The following is a 14,086-nucleotide window of genomic DNA, read 5'->3' as shown; positions in this document are numbered from 1 at the left end:
ATTGAGTGTGGGAAAACTCGGTGGCGCGCTGCTGGAGGACTTTTGTTGCTTGAAGAAATTTGAAGAAAACGAAAAAGGAGCTCTAAGAATGATTTTATTGCACTAAGATGTACAGTAATCCATAGGAGTAAGGAAAACAATCGGAGAAGCGATGTCTAAAACGCCTTGATCCGCAATAATTTGAGTAGAAATGATATTTTCATCCGAATCTTATTCAAGAGTTCGACTTTAGAATATAATTTTTTAATATCGAAACCACAATTTTTCTGTGAAATATTTTGTCTTAGAAAAATGGAAAAATGTCTTGGAGAATGTGAAAACTCTGACCTAAATTTATTCGTTGGATAGGAGACTGAGGTTCATCGAAAGAACCAGGAAAGATCATTATTTTGTTTTCAATCATAATCGCAGAAGGAAAGATAACCGCCTGAAACAAAAACTCATTTATATCATTCAAAGAGTATTAACCTTGGAAAGAGAACCAATTTCTCGCCATCTGTTTCTCCGAAGAACATAAATTTCGTTCATTTTTCTATCTTGATTCATCTCATATCCTCCAATAGTCAGCAGATCACCTGAAGGTAGTCCGATCGCAGAAGTAGAACAAAACTTTCTGAAATGCAAATCACTCTTAATATAATAAAATAAAGCTATCAACCTTGGGTGGGATGGAAGATTAGACCAACCCCTTGTTTTCATTGTCTCAACTGCTCCTCCAGCACCGTATCCACTAACAGCAGTGGGAAAGCCCTTATAGAAGGCAAAACCTCCGTCCCAATGCCTTTTAGATGAGCGAAAAGTGCTCTTTACCCGCTCTCCATCGAATATCTCGCAAGCATCTTCTTTGTCGTAGTCAAAACAAATTATTGCTAAAAATCGGATACTATCAGATGTTCTCTTTCATACCTTCGCTTCCTCCTTCAAGAGTTAAAATTCCATGTCCATAAGAATAATCGTTTATCAGCTTTATTGACAATTCACTAAATGAACATCCTTCTAAGCGGGAAATCTTACAATAAAAGTTATTAATTTTCATGCAAATAATCAAGGTACTCTTTGTTTATCTCTGAATCCGCCAAAGAGATGAGGTTGATTATTGACGATTCCGCATTTCGAGAAATAAATGTATTCAGACATCGAATAAGAGGGAGGAGGATTTAAAGACAAAGATTTGCTGATAAATCCATCATCGAGGGCTGCAAAAGGTTGGTAGTCTTCAAAACGATGTGGTAATATAACAGCGATCTGAGTTTTCTGAATGCTAGAGTAGAAGAAGTTCCGCATTCTTGCGCTGCCTTTTTTGAAAACTCGTATTTTCTTGTCTTCAATCTTTTTCAATCCGGTCAGTGTTACATTCGTCATTTTAACTGAGGAGTTCTTTATTGAGTTTCAAATGTTAAGAGGGCAAGAAGGGTACGACCTGAGTATTATATTATATATAAAACTTTTATAATGAAACTGTTCCTCTAAAATTTCAAAGATTGATGATTCCGAAGCGTCAGTCGAGTGAATCCTGAATTCAAATGATGAGGCATCCGACTGCAAAATAACTCGTTCTTCTAAGAAATATGAATCAACCCAAAAAGAGGAATTTTCAAAGACTCCAAAGCTCAAAAGAATCGATTCGTCGAAAAACTTGAATTCAAAAATCTTCATTCTTCTGGTATTTTCCTAATTGATTGATTTAAATTTATCAAATTAATATTTTTACCGGAATTTCAATTACAAAATGAAATATCTCTGTTTCTTTCAAATTCAATTCAAGGGTTGAAATGTGTGGTTTGAAATCGAGGGTGGAGAAGAAAGAGTCCGGAATGATTGTTTTCGAGGAAGGGCCACTAGGACGAGGGAATCGAGGCTGAGCGAGTGCATTTTTAGAGAAAGCCGGGAAAACATCATCGTGAAATGCGAAAAACGGGTTACTTGTGACATGCATTCTCTTTGTTGATTTTTGTTGAATAAAATTCATTTCGAGTTTTTCTTTTTTGAGGATACTTTTGCCTTCTTTTTGACATTCAACGCTGCTATTTTTTAAAATCCCTTCCGAAATCATACTCGATTTCAAAGATACTATCGAAGACAAAATTTTGAATGAAAATCTTTTCGTTGTTCATCATTCCATTGATGAAGTACTCGCACTCATCATTGTTGATTCCACTTTGATCGGTATAATAAGCATCGTCAGACGCAAATAATTTCGAATAACAGATGGATTTTTCTTGATATTTTACAAGAGACCCGATCCACTCACTTCCGAGAAGCAGAAGCTTTCTGTTTCCCTTTCCCGGTCCTTCTAATAGCACAGAGTACATCGTATTAGAGAGAGCAACGCTTCTGGAGACCAGAATTAGCAATAATCGCCCGACATCTATCTTTTCCGGGTTAACACTTAAAAAGAAACAGGGGTTTACTGTCTTATCAATTTTCTTGAACCCGTATCAGTGGAAGAACATGCACAGGGTCTAAATCTCTCAGTACCCACGGTAAATGAATCTCATCTTTTCGCCACCCTTTTTCTGATTCTTCACTTCTTTTTATTTTGTTTAGAGCAACAAAGGGCTCACCACCTGTGACCCTCTTCATACGGTATGAATCATACCGAAATCAATAATCAAGATTTTTAGCTAAGTCTAAGTCGGACTCAGAATGGCGAGCCCATAGTCTTTAGTTTTTGAAAGTTTGATCCAATGATCGCCAAGTCTTATACTCATGAGATTAAATTTTCCTTTGTAACTGTAAGAAGATGTTTTTGCATTGTAATGATTGCCAGGAATGAAGCCTTGTGCTTCTTCGAAGCGATTCAGATTGTAATCAGGAGCATAGTAGAAGCACTTATCGGATCTTGCAGTTGGGGAGCTGTATATGGTCAAGGCTCTTGACTCAAGAGTTAGGTAAGGCATCAGAACAAAGATTTTTTTTGACCTTTTTCAAATAACAACAACAGGAAAACTTTTTCTCCGATCTTGACGCAGTGGAACTTCAATTTGATGGGTTCCCATCGAAGAGCCAAAGTGAAAAACAAAGAATCCTCTATAAATAAAAAAAAATATTAAAGGAATCATAACAAATAAATTTACAGCCATCTGTAGCTATTAGCGATGAACATAGAAGACTCCCCAGATTCTTGAAGTCTCATCAGATTTCCAAACGCATCGACCAAATAGTGCTTGCCGTTGAGAAAAGTTGAGCCCATTGCCTTTTCCGTTTTCAAAAGTATATTTCAAAATGCAGAGTACAATTTTCAATTGAAAACATTCATAAGGAAAAAGAGAGTCAGTACCGGTCATATTAAGTTGATCTTGATTACCCGTTAAATCAGAAAGAACAATAGGAAATTTCAGCCTCTCAATGTGGCGCCGATCATCCCACCTTTCAGTTATCAAACCAAGATTCCACAATGCCTGACTGTTAGGATAAATGGCCTCTGACTTTTGAAGGTCAAAGGCAGGAATCAATTTTTGAGAGGATTCGGGTATTTTTTCACATTTGTAAAAAGGACAAGGGCACCCAGTTTCACAGTACTTTTCTTTTGGGCAAATTTCTCCAGAAGATAATGAAGACTTAGTCAACTGGAAGCAAATGGACTCGCACGGGGAAATCGGATTTGTCCTCGTTGATTCCAATACAAGTGCAGTGGAACAAAGGAAACGGCATTCCTTTGCCTTGTAGAATTTTTCCTTTTTGCATCGAATGAGATTCACTTGATTTTCTTCTTCGGTAAATACAAGGGGTGCAGGGCCACGCTGTTCTATTACCGTAACCGGTTCTGGAAAAATAAACCCTCTGGTGGCATTTTGAAAGCATTGCTTCAATGAATGACCGCAGAGATTCATCTTTCCAGTTTGAACGCATTTCTTGTAGTATCGATGGCAAGGCGACAAGGTTGTACTTGTTTTGAAGTTTTCAAGAGAATAATGATTAGCTGAAGCTTTTTAAAAATGATTTATTTTCAATAGCCCACCAATGAACATAATTGGCAACCAGAAAAGAAGACCAAAAAAGAGCATTGCATACTTCTGATCTTCTGTTGAGTTTCCATGCTTTTTTATAGAACATTTATTCCTCCACCACTTTTTTGAACAATATGTTCCCTTATCTTCATCTTTTTTCCGTGTATCTATCGGTGGTGACAAACCTCCATCAGGAAACAAGTAAACTTTGTCGTCCTTTTGCTTCAGAATACCCTTACAGTGACAATCCAAACACTTATAAAAACTGATTAAAAGACGGATTTTACAAAAAATACCTGAACTTTAGTTTGACCAATCTCATCCACACTTCTTTCTTCGAATACCTCCTCTATTACCATCAACAGATCTCTTCTAGTTTTTTTTTCTGAAAATCCAAGAAAATAATGCCGGTTCCTCAAGAAAAGCTTTTACTGCTTCTTCTCATCACAACAACGCGACAGGTTTATGTTTTTTCGGATGTTTTTTAATGTCATTGTCAGTTCTCAATTGGCAATTGCTCTCAAAGCCTCCCCTTTCAACCTGTTTGCGAGGATATTTCAAATTTAATCTTTTTTCTTCAATAATTCTTTATTATTTTTACTTTATTTACGCTGTAGTTATGAATTTTTGCTTTTACTGATGAAATTTCATGACATTTTTCTGTACTGGAACATGAACATGTCCATAAGAACCAAAGTGACAACAGTAATAGGGGCAGTTCTAGCAAAATAGGGCGTCCATCCTTTCCACAGCGCAGGAACTCCTTCTGATTTCGCAGTTCTTTGAATTACGTCAAGCATTCCCTTGTATTCTGGTTTTCCATCGATGACCTGATTTTTCTGTCAAGAAGAATTCTTATTTGAAGTCATACCTTCATATTCTGCGTTCTTGTCTTCGCCATATCGACAGGCAAACTAACGCAAGCAGTTACGAATCCAGCGACCATGGATCCATAAAATGAAAGGGCAAGTTTGTTCTCAACTAGAAAACGATTTCAATGGGCCATAAAAATTTCGAAATAAGCACCTTTGAATTGATCATAAATAGCTTCTTTAGCTTGAGTTTGAACTGATAGCTGGCAGACATTTACAATCATTGCTCTGTAGATGGTCGGAAGAACGCCACGCTAGAATTTTGAATCTTTGAATTTTCAACCTCATTTTCAATTTTTACCCAAAGAGCTGTAATTCCTTCATGCTTGACGATTTTCGCCCAGGCGTCCAAAACCGAGGAATAGTTTCTTCTCTCTGCTGGAGGCAATCTTTTATCAACCGTCATTCTGACAAGAGCCACATCAGCTGGGGTTCCAAAGAAAGCACCGATCGAACCAGCAGTCATTCCAAGAGCCGCTTTCAGAGCAAAACCAGGAGTTTCTCCATCTTTCGAGAATCGGCCGAGAAGTGTCTGGTAGACACCAAGTCTAGGCGCTTATAAATACTCATTCTTTATTCCTTCTGTACCTGACTGTCGTGTAAGAGAGCTGTCGGGCAAAAGAGGCGGTGAGTCCGGAGTAGAGTCCAGCGATTCCTTCAGTTTTGATGATAGTCTGCGCGCAGTGGAAGGAGTTGTTGTATAGTCGAGCTCCACCGCCCTCGCCAGAAACTTGCATTCGGTTCTTGACCAAGTCCATTGGCTGGGCGACGCAAACGGCACCGCATCCTGATAATCCGCCAAAGACGAACTTGAGTCCTAAAAACGATTATCAAATCAAACTGGATTTGAGAGTGATTTCACAAAAAAAAATTTTCTTATTTTAATAACCAATTATTTTTTTTTTGAACCCGAAATCAAGGTCAAACTGGTTTGTGCAATTTTCAAGCTGCCAAAGACAAATTCTGATTTCATCAGTTTACCTAAGGGGACTTCTTTTTCTGCCATTTGAACCTTTCAGTCAAATCTTCTTTTAGATCTCTTGTTTTTAACCTTTTGCAAAAAATAGCACCTCACTCTCGATCGAGGTCAAAAACAGACGCGCGAGTTGTTGCTTCTGATCCTTCGCTAGCTCTTCAAGTCACAGTTCAATCACTCAAGGGCTTGCTTTTTGAAATTGGTAGGTTTTCCCAAGGGCACCCGGCCGCGAAGAGCAATAAAATCGCGAGGATGGCAAAAAGGGCTACGCCTATTTTTTTCAAGAAAATAGACCCTGGAGCTGGTCCAGAGAGCAAGAGCGCAACTCTACCCAGAGGGCAAATATTGGACTTCTTTTGCTGAAAATTTGAACTGCAATATTTAAACTAATTTTTTGATTTGAGCAAATTTTAGAATTAAGAAGAAGAGAAAAATTTCGAAATTCAGCGTTTACGATCCTGTCGTTCGAATTATCCATTGAGGTGAGGATTTGATAATTTATTTTTGAAATCATTAAATTAAAGTGCTATTCTGAACTGTGACAAGACAGGCGTCAGCCGAGAGATTGACACGCGAAATCGTATCCTGCTTGGATCAGATGATCAACTCTCGAAAATTGCTCATCAAAAAGAGCGGTTTACATATATCCCGACAATCTCTGCGTTTGGGCCGCTAAAAGATTACCGCCCCGCAATCATAATAAGAAATCAAGGAAGTAAATGGAAAGGCGCACCAAGAAAGCAGATAGAACGAGTGGCCAACCCAAACTTCGACAACTCCAAGCCCTCCTCCTCTAAAAATCTCAAATTTCATGAAATAGAATTTCGAGATTTTAAAGGTAAAAATTGAAAAAAACAAAGCTTATTAATTTTAAGATTTTCGACTATACTGGAATTCCTCCGCCTGGTGTACAAGAGCGATATTTATTCTGGAGCTGACTCGTCTTTCGGCGTTTTTGAAAGAAAAAAATCCATCGCAGCGTTATTTGATGTATATCGATAACTCTGTCCGGCTTACAAGCTTCTTCCACAATTTAAAAATCTGCTACTACCTCGATGATTTTATCGTCGATCACGATCATCTTAATATCACAGAGGAAGAGCTCGTGAGAAAAGCCAACGAAATCTTCACTTACATGAATCCAGCAATCTTCAAGCGAAATTGGATCAATACTGGACTGATTAAAGAAGAAGAATACGAGGAGAATGTTGAAGACGTCGAGGGCTTGGACGTTTTCGAAAGTATCTTGGAGAAAGAAGACGAAGAAGAATTGATCGAGCATTTCCTGGCGCTTCAGATCGATGATACACAAGCTGCGACCCCGATGGATATTGAGGAAGAACCTCAAATTCCAGGTTCAGATGAAGCCGACATTGCAAAGCCATCGTCTTCAAAATGGCCAGAAAAGCAGTCAAAGATTTCGAGTTTCTTTACTGTAAAAAAAATGCTTAATGACTCACTGTTTGCCAAGATATTTCCCGAAATTTAATAAAAATCATCAAGAAAGTCCTCTTGAGTTGGAACTTTTTAGGATGACAAAATTAGCCAAATTGACGCAAAAGTCCTCTTAAGTTAGGGCCTCTTAAGATGGGTAACCACTTTATGCTCTAGAATGAAGTTCGATGAATTGAAGAGATTTCTTAAACTAAGCGTTTTTATCAGCATTTTAAATATGTACAGTAAGACGAGAAACAGTATCAATCAAAGAAAAAATGTCGTTCAGTTGACGGCAGGAGCGGCTCAAATTTAATCACGTGCAGCTTTGTGAACTTTTCCTTCGAATTCAAAAGATCGTTTATTTCGTCAGAAAAATTGCTCCCACTGTATTTTGCTTGAAGTGTTGTCTCCAGGAAATCGCCAAGACTTTTACATTCTTTGAATAAATCGTGGTAGCGATGTACTAAAAATTTTCCATCAGTCATAAATCGTTCGGGACGTGGGAAAATCATCACCTCCGATTGAAGTTGTTTGTTTTTCACTAAAACTGTTACCTTGAAGAAGCTTTCCCGTCAGGAGGAAACTGTCGATTGGGAGTGTGCGGGGCTTGTTTAGGTGTTGGGAATCGACAAAAGCAGCGAGATTTATGAACTCGTGTTCTTCAAGATAGGAACTAAAAAGTCCTCTTATTTGCAAAGCAAAAAGAAAAAGGAAAAAAATAAGGGTATCCCTTCAAAATCGCCTGTTCGAAAATGGGATTTGAATCTATCCCCTTTCAGTCAATGAAGATTTACCTTGGATACAATTCTTCAAGAGCTAATTGAAGAGATTTGTATTCGGCACAAATTTGTGGAAATAATAATTCAAGAGCATTAAGAGCTTTCGAAATTGTCAAGAAGGTCTCTGGTAGTTCCGCTTTTATCCTCGAAATTTCCGTTTTCAAAGCCTTCTTTTCTGACTCCAACGATTCTTTGTAGCATTTGATTCTCATCTTTGCCATATTTTTTCGATGTTCAGTGTTTTTACAGTCGATTAATCGAAGGACCTTTTCTTCTCTTTGAAGTTTTTTCTTGCAGTATTCGATTCGTCTCTGGAAATATTTGACTGTCGGAAAATCGCCAAAAATGCTCTGGAATTCCTCCTCAAAATCATCCTTTTTTTGCGAAAATTTCTCGAAGGCGTTTATAAATGTCTTTGCCTTTTTTAATGATATTGTTATATCGGAAATTTGCGTCATTGAATTCTCAATTTTCGAAGGCGCGGTTTTTAATGCTGTTTGACAATTCTGGCGCTCGAGTGTTCTTTCTGGCGATACTGTCAGCAAAAGCGACAAAAGCAGTGCGAAAATACAGATAGACCCGTATCGGGGGATTTCGACACTTCCGTCAGCTAATTTACAAGGAGCGGTGTATGCACACTGTAACTGTAAAGATCGTAGCAACGGTGTGAATTTGAACTTTCATGGCGCCCGCGAAAATAGCTTCGCGAAGCAAAAATTAAAAGTTATAAATCAAGTGCAGACTTCTTTCTGATTGAAAACGTCTCAATTTGGTGAATTTCGCTCATTCATCAATCTTCCTTGACTCCTTGTGGATTCGGGGCTGTGGCTTACAAAAGATAATTTACTGCGCTAAATCGTTCTCTTTTTAGACGAGGGCTTCAGGTCATTAGAAAGCCAAGAGAAACAGTTTACAGCGGGTTACTGATTTTAACCCTTAGACAAGCGGTTCAAGGGCAGGATTCAATCAAATTAAGGTCTCGAAGAGGTATAAAATTGGGCCGGAGATAATGTTGTTTTAGCTCCGCTTGACTCCAAAGTCTATTTTCATTGACGAAAATTCTGCTACAAAAGAGAGAGGATCTATTTAAAAATCTTCGTGGAGTATAAATTCGATACAATAAGAAACAAGCCTGGAGATGGAGAATATATCATTTTCTATCGAAACAGAGTACCCTTACAATATGTGTGAATGCTACAAGCACTACAAAAATGTTTTCAGAGAATATGTCTACAACCAGGTTTTATTGAGTACGGTGAATTTCATGGTTAGTGTCTTGTAGACCAGGTTGTGTGATGGAACATCATCTGAAGAGGACATTTACGATCTACTGAGTCTCTACAACATTTCGTTCACCGGTTTTCGGAAAAGGAGAGAAACTGAAGAAGAAGCAGTTGATTACGAGAGTATTCTGTATTGGATCAATTTTAGTCTGCTAATCGTCGGAATTCTGCTAAATATACTCGTTTTGGTAATTATGCTCTCTAGAAAACAGCGCTCAAGTCAAGATTCAAAATTACTTTTTGAGAAAATCCGGAATAAATCTTGAATCTTCTTGAAGAGCCTCAAATCTGGTCACATCCCTTGCAATCATCGACATCATCTATGCAATATCGAAGTTTTACGATCTCGACGAAAATCGACTTTTGACTTCATCACTTTTCGTCTGCCGCTCTGTTGAGTTTCTCCCCGAAGCAACTCTGAATTCTTCGATGATGGTTTTGGTCATTTTCTCGCTCTTTCGACTTTCCATCGCCGGCTCTTTCAAATTCATCAGACGTTTCAACTCATTTCTTTTGATTTGTTTCGCTGTTTTCATTTCCCTTCTGATGGCTCTCCCGAAAATGAAAGCAGCAACGATCAAAACGCCCTTCAATTGCCCTTGGATGGAAGGAAACGGTCCAAAATGCGATGTTGTCTGGAGCTCATTTTCAGAAAATCAATGTCAAGCGATTTTCGAGGAAAAGAAAATCACCGAAAAAGAAGAAATGGAAGAAATTTGCAATCTGAAACAAAAATATAAGTCTTCCTCGTTCACGTCCTGTGATGAGCCCTACACGTCTTTGATAATGACACCTTTTGATCATCCTTCTTTTGGAGAGATTTTTTCTGAACCGAGGATACTTTTCTTTACGTTTCAGATTATTTTCTGTCGACTTTTCCCGTTCACGATTATTGGTTAGTTGCTTTGCCAAATGTTTAATCTAGAAATCGTTCTTTAGCTTGGAGCTTGATCAAAGTCAAAAAGACAGTGCAATCGTCTGCTAGACAAGTTGCGTCAATAGGAACATCCACGAGCCATCGATCAAGCACCGTGGAGCGCGATCTTCATCAGACTTTGATGCTCTTTCTGACGTCCAACGGGATTGTTCTTGGATACAACAGTGTTTACCGACTTATTCGGATGTTCTTTCGCGTTGAAGACGAAAATGCTTGCAAAGCGCTCACTAGAACTGATGATATTCTAATGTCCTTGCTGCCTGCTTTGAACGCTGGCTTGTATTCATTCAGAAGTAGACAGTTTCGGCAAGACCTGAAGAACTCACTGAGAATAAGGAGGTCAAAGAAATGCGAAGAAACAACAAGATTTTCTGTCGTTACGAATAATTCTGAAAATTAAAGCGGATAAACGTCCTGTCTTGAGATCGAATTGGGATTTTCTAGCACTTGATCTACAATCAAATGTCATTTTTTCAATGACTTTGACCAATACACTCAGAAATCTGTGGCTTCGGCGCAAATATTCGCGGTTTTTTCAATTGCATTTATGGAACTGAAAGCAGTTTGAACTCGTAATCTTCGTGAAATGTTAACCTCTCTCTTTTTGATTTTCGCGAACGCAGATGGTAGAACATGGAAAGAAGAGCTTTGTCCGTAAGTTTTTCTTCGAAGAAAAATCATAAATCGCATTCTAGTGATGAGGACTTGCATCGAGATTGTGATGACCTCTGTCGAGTAGTCTTCACGAGATGTCGTTTGCTCTGCGAAAGTGAAGCTTGTACTTCTGATTGTGAGGATGAATACGAAGGTATCGAAACGACCAGGGGACTTTTGAATCAAACATTATTTTAGTCTGTTTCAAGGGATGTCCTTGTGCTGAAAACTGTCCTCAAGGGTGTGTTGGTTGCGAGAATATCTTCTGTGGAACTGATTCGATTTCAACAGGACTCGATACTACAACAACAATTACATCTACAACAACAACAAGAACTACATCGACGACGACAACAACTACCACGACTACGACTACAACGACGACCTCAACTACAACAAGAACAACTACGACAATGACAACTACGACAACGACAACTACGACAACCGCGACATCAACTACAACAACAACAACAAGTTCAACAACTACAACTACCAAAATCAGAGAATTCGTGAATCTCAAGCTCAATAAACAGGAAATTAAGGAAGTTACCATCTACAGTGGTCTTCAAGACGTCCTTGCCGCTGTAGATAACGGTGAAATGTATGCTTTTATTGAAGTCGAAACTCTTTCAAACGGCCATGTCCGAGGCTACATCGAGTCAGAAGATGGTCGTAAATGGAAAAGAGGAATAACTGATCTTGTCGAGCTAAGCCAAATAAGAGGAACGACATGGAGACTGACTCCACACCCGACCCAGCCCGGAAAATTCCAAATCCACTTCGACGAAAATTACTGGTACGATCAAGATCCCAACACAAGACGAGGAATCACTACAAATTCTTACTGGGAGCCGGGAGTCTCTGTTTTAGAAGTAGCTCGAATTTCGTTCTCGGAATCAATCCTGATGGAAGATGAAGAGTTTTTATGGACTGTTGAATAAAAATCACTGATTGTGCAGACAGACTGACCCAGCTTTCGACCACCTTCTTTTCCAACTTTGAAATTTACTTTTCATTAAAAGTCTGATCGATTCGAAAAATTTTCAGCGCATAAGGCAACCTCAGAAGAAAAATGAGAGAAAGTATATTTATCCTTGTTTTTCACAGTGCCTTTGGTGGTGATTTCTGTAGAGATGATCGAGTTGCTAAATGTGCAGTAGAATCAAAAGATGGTTTGATTGATTGCTACAAAGGAAATGAATATGATTGCGTCAATGCTGGTTGTTGCTGGAAAGAATGGGGACACAACAGCGTCGAACCATGGTGTTTTCGCGCCAAGGAAGGCTCACAATGTCCATGTCTTAAAGACGGCTGCAGAACACCTTGCAAATATTTTTCGCCCGAAGAAAACCGCGAGGTCGGCCCTGATGAATGTACTCGAGTAGGCTGTCAATTCTGCGCCACGTGGAAGACAGACTATCAATGCATCGAAAAAGCAAAAGAAAATCTCAACTGTGATGTCGCGAGAAAAGATTGCTCAGCTGTGAACGAGTATAAAGTTGACTGCGGTTATTACGGATCAACTGAAGCTGAATGTGAGGCAAATCATTGCTGCTATCAGCCACTATCGCGATTTATGAAGGGAACTCCTTGGTGCTATTTTCATGAAGCTGTCTGCCCAAGTGAAAATTGTGAGAGCCGTAAAGCGTGCCCAACATTGAGCTTTCATACGAGCTATTAAATATGTTCGATGCAAAAAGATTGTGCTTGGTGCCCGAGCTTAGACAGCAGCTTGCCCGATTGCATCAGTATAATAGAGACTTACACAACAATTACCACGACAACTACAGAAGCCACTACGACTACTTCAACAATAAACATGACAGCCACCACAACTTTCCCCAAAATAACAACCACAATTGGTACAATAGAGAATTTCACAAAAATGACTACAAAAACTACGAAAATCACTACGACAGTTTCAGCCTCATCTATAAGGACAAGAACAACACCAACATCTACGACTACATCAACCACGAGACCGACAGCAACCACAATATTCCCCAGAACATCGACCCCAATCGGTTCGAGAACATCAATCTTGACAACCATATCGAGCATCTCTACCTCCTCGACATCTTCAATTCTTACGTTTTTATCGACAACGACCCTTGAAGAAGACTTTTGCCCGTGAGTTATCCTTTTAATCTTATGCAATTGCATTTTCAATGGTTTATTTTCTTAGAGACAAAGACTTGCAACAAGACTGTGAGGACCTCTGTCGAGTTGTTTTCACTAGATGTCGGCTTCTCTGTGAAAGTCCAGTTTGCATATCAACTTGTGAGGAAGGATATGAAGGTTTATTTACACATTTTTCGCGATTTTATCATGTTTAGCATGCTTCAAAAGATGTCCCTGTGCCGAAGATTGTCCCCAGGGTTGTCTTGGTTGCGATAATATTTTTTGTGGAATGAAAACAACGACAACATCAGAGCTGTCTTCAACAACAACAGCACATATCAGAACAAATCCAACAACAACAACAATATCCACAACATCAATGGCCGAAGACTTCAGCAACCTTAAACTCAACGGGAAGGAAATCAAGGAAGAAACCATTGTCAATGTGATTCAATATGTCCTTGCTGCTGTAATAAAAGGCGAAAAATATAAATTTATAAAAGTAGAAACACTCATTGATGGTCAAATCAGACTCTTTATCGAAGCGAACGATGGGCGAAGATGGAAAAGGGGAAAATCCGATATGGTTGAGCTAAGCCAAGATCGCGGAACAATCTGGCGGCTGACTCCGCATCCAATCAAGCCAGGAAAATTCCAACTTCACTATGATGATTATTAGTAATAATTTATTACTGGTATGATCAAGATCCGAACATACGACGAGCAATAACTACTAATCGCTTTCTCGAACAAGGTGTCTCTGTCCTGGAAGTCGCTAGAATTTCATTCTCTGAGTCGATTTTGATGAACGATGAAGAGTTTCTTTGGACCGTCGAATAAAAAAAAATAGATTTTTTGAAGTTTATTGTATCAAGAAATTCTAAAAATTAAAAGAAAGTGATAAGCGGAATAAAATTCTGGCAGTATTTTCGAGAAGCAATGTCAAGGTCAGCAAGAAAAAGACTGTATAAATATATTGTTTTTGATCTTGAGTAGTGTTCAGCTCCAAAAACATCAGCAGTCGGTCGTTTTCTCAGTCAGTTTGAGTGGGAATGCGTTGTTGTTGTTTTTTTGCTA

The 14,086-nt window shown here is 38.8% G+C and overlaps 6 protein-coding genes and 1 long non-coding RNA gene across 7 annotated transcripts; 4 read left to right on the top strand and 3 right to left on the bottom strand.

Annotated features, from left to right (window-relative positions):
- Positions 1–75: 75 nt before the first annotated feature.
- LOC145704049 (uncharacterized) lies at positions 76–1,373 on the bottom strand. Its single transcript, XM_081781472.1, has 6 exons — positions 1,054–1,373; positions 907–1,009; positions 659–869; positions 469–613; positions 328–427; positions 76–209 (listed from the first exon to the last, which is right to left on the bottom strand). Exons 1-6 carry the CDS (start codon positions 1,360–1,362, stop codon positions 103–105), a joined length of 975 nt encoding a protein of 324 aa, XP_081637598.1. The 5' UTR covers positions 1,363–1,373; the 3' UTR covers positions 76–102.
- Positions 1,374–4,552: 3,179 nt separating this feature from the next.
- LOC145702831 (mitochondrial 2-oxoglutarate/malate carrier protein-like) lies at positions 4,553–6,127 on the bottom strand. The gene is made up of 6 exons (XM_081780116.1): positions 5,804–6,127; positions 5,411–5,639; positions 5,124–5,370; positions 4,977–5,076; positions 4,822–4,931; positions 4,553–4,780 (listed from the first exon to the last, which is right to left on the bottom strand). The coding sequence occupies exons 1-6, from the start codon at positions 5,826–5,828 to the stop codon at positions 4,598–4,600; spliced, it is 894 nt and encodes a 297-aa protein (XP_081636242.1). The 5' UTR covers positions 5,829–6,127; the 3' UTR covers positions 4,553–4,597.
- Positions 6,128–6,329: 202 nt separating this feature from the next.
- Positions 6,330–7,287, top strand: LOC145701159 (uncharacterized). The gene is made up of 2 exons (XM_081778386.1): positions 6,330–6,636; positions 6,674–7,287. The coding sequence occupies exon 2, from the start codon at positions 6,787–6,789 to the stop codon at positions 7,285–7,287; it is 501 nt and encodes a 166-aa protein (XP_081634512.1). The 5' UTR covers positions 6,330–6,636; positions 6,674–6,786.
- Positions 7,288–7,439: 152 nt separating this feature from the next.
- Positions 7,440–8,586, bottom strand: LOC145704430 (uncharacterized). Its single transcript, XM_081781887.1, has 3 exons — positions 8,030–8,586; positions 7,790–7,908; positions 7,440–7,698 (listed from the first exon to the last, which is right to left on the bottom strand). The coding sequence occupies exons 1-3, from the start codon at positions 8,470–8,472 to the stop codon at positions 7,496–7,498; spliced, it is 765 nt and encodes a 254-aa protein (XP_081638013.1). The 5' UTR covers positions 8,473–8,586; the 3' UTR covers positions 7,440–7,495.
- A 288-nt stretch (positions 8,587–8,874) lies between these two features.
- On the top strand, positions 8,875–10,600 carry LOC145703906 (uncharacterized). Its single transcript, XR_014134396.1, has 4 exons — positions 8,875–8,990; positions 9,036–9,254; positions 9,297–10,192; positions 10,237–10,600. It is a non-coding gene; the product is annotated as an uncharacterized LOC145703906 (long non-coding RNA).
- Positions 10,601–10,820: 220 nt separating this feature from the next.
- LOC145703323 (uncharacterized) lies at positions 10,821–11,876 on the top strand. The gene is made up of 3 exons (XM_081780668.1): positions 10,821–10,888; positions 10,930–11,042; positions 11,087–11,876. Exons 1-3 carry the CDS (start codon positions 10,821–10,823, stop codon positions 11,827–11,829), a joined length of 924 nt encoding a protein of 307 aa, XP_081636794.1. The 3' UTR covers positions 11,830–11,876.
- Positions 11,877–13,079: 1,203 nt separating this feature from the next.
- On the top strand, positions 13,080–13,773 carry LOC145703324 (uncharacterized). Its single transcript, XM_081780670.1, has 2 exons — positions 13,080–13,186; positions 13,225–13,773. Exon 2 carries the CDS (start codon positions 13,299–13,301, stop codon positions 13,686–13,688), a length of 390 nt encoding a protein of 129 aa, XP_081636796.1. The 5' UTR covers positions 13,080–13,186; positions 13,225–13,298; the 3' UTR covers positions 13,689–13,773.
- The last annotated feature ends 313 nt before the right edge of the window (positions 13,774–14,086 follow it).

The sequence above is a fragment of the Oikopleura dioica genome, chromosome PAR, assembly GCF_907165135.1.
Source record: "Oikopleura dioica chromosome PAR, OKI2018_I68_1.0, whole genome shotgun sequence".
Taxonomy (NCBI): domain Eukaryota; kingdom Metazoa; phylum Chordata; class Appendicularia; order Copelata; family Oikopleuridae; genus Oikopleura; species Oikopleura dioica.
The sequence above is the reverse complement of the archived record's forward strand: the minus strand, read 5'-3'. Positions and strand labels throughout refer to the sequence as shown.

Excerpts from the sequence above, each read along its gene's own strand:
- LOC145704049 (XM_081781472.1), bottom strand. The coding sequence starts at position 1,362 with ATGACGAATGTAACACTGACCGGATTGAAAAAGATTGAAGACAAGAAA. Across the intron at positions 1,010-1,053 it reads GATTCAGAGATAAACAAAGA|ATTTCCCGCTTAGAAGGATG; the intron begins GTACCTTGATTA and ends TTTTATTGTAAG. Across the intron at positions 428-468 it reads AAATTGGTTCTCTTTCCAAG|GCGGTTATCTTTCCTTCTGC; the intron begins GTTAATACTCTT and ends TTTTTGTTTCAG.
- LOC145702831 (XM_081780116.1), bottom strand. The coding sequence starts at position 5,828 with ATGGCAGAAAAAGAAGTCCCCTTAG. Across the intron at positions 5,640-5,803 it reads AGAAAAAGAAGTCCCCTTAG|GACTCAAGTTCGTCTTTGGC; the intron begins GTAAACTGATGA and ends AATCGTTTTTAG. Across the intron at positions 5,077-5,123 it reads AAGGAATTACAGCTCTTTGG|CGTGGCGTTCTTCCGACCAT; the intron begins GTAAAAATTGAA and ends TCAAAATTCTAG.
- LOC145701159 (XM_081778386.1), top strand. The coding sequence starts at position 6,787 with ATGTATATCGATAACTCTGTCCGGCTTACAAGCTTCTTCCACAATTTA.
- LOC145704430 (XM_081781887.1), bottom strand. The coding sequence starts at position 8,472 with ATGACGCAAATTTCCGATATAACAATATCATTAAAAAAGGCAAAGACA. Across the intron at positions 7,909-8,029 it reads CTTGAAGAATTGTATCCAAG|TTCCTATCTTGAAGAACACG; the intron begins GTAAATCTTCAT and ends AGGACTTTTTAG. Across the intron at positions 7,699-7,789 it reads GACGGGAAAGCTTCTTCAAG|TACATCGCTACCACGATTTA; the intron begins GTAACAGTTTTA and ends GAAAATTTTTAG.
- LOC145703323 (XM_081780668.1), top strand. The coding sequence starts at position 10,821 with ATGTTAACCTCTCTCTTTTTGATTTTCGCGAACGCAGATGGTAGAACA. Across the intron at positions 10,889-10,929 it reads TGGAAAGAAGAGCTTTGTCC|TGATGAGGACTTGCATCGAG; the intron begins GTAAGTTTTTCT and ends ATCGCATTCTAG. Across the intron at positions 11,043-11,086 it reads TTGTGAGGATGAATACGAAG|TCTGTTTCAAGGGATGTCCT; the intron begins GTATCGAAACGA and ends ACATTATTTTAG.
- LOC145703324 (XM_081780670.1), top strand. The coding sequence starts at position 13,299 with ATGAAAACAACGACAACATCAGAGCTGTCTTCAACAACAACAGCACAT.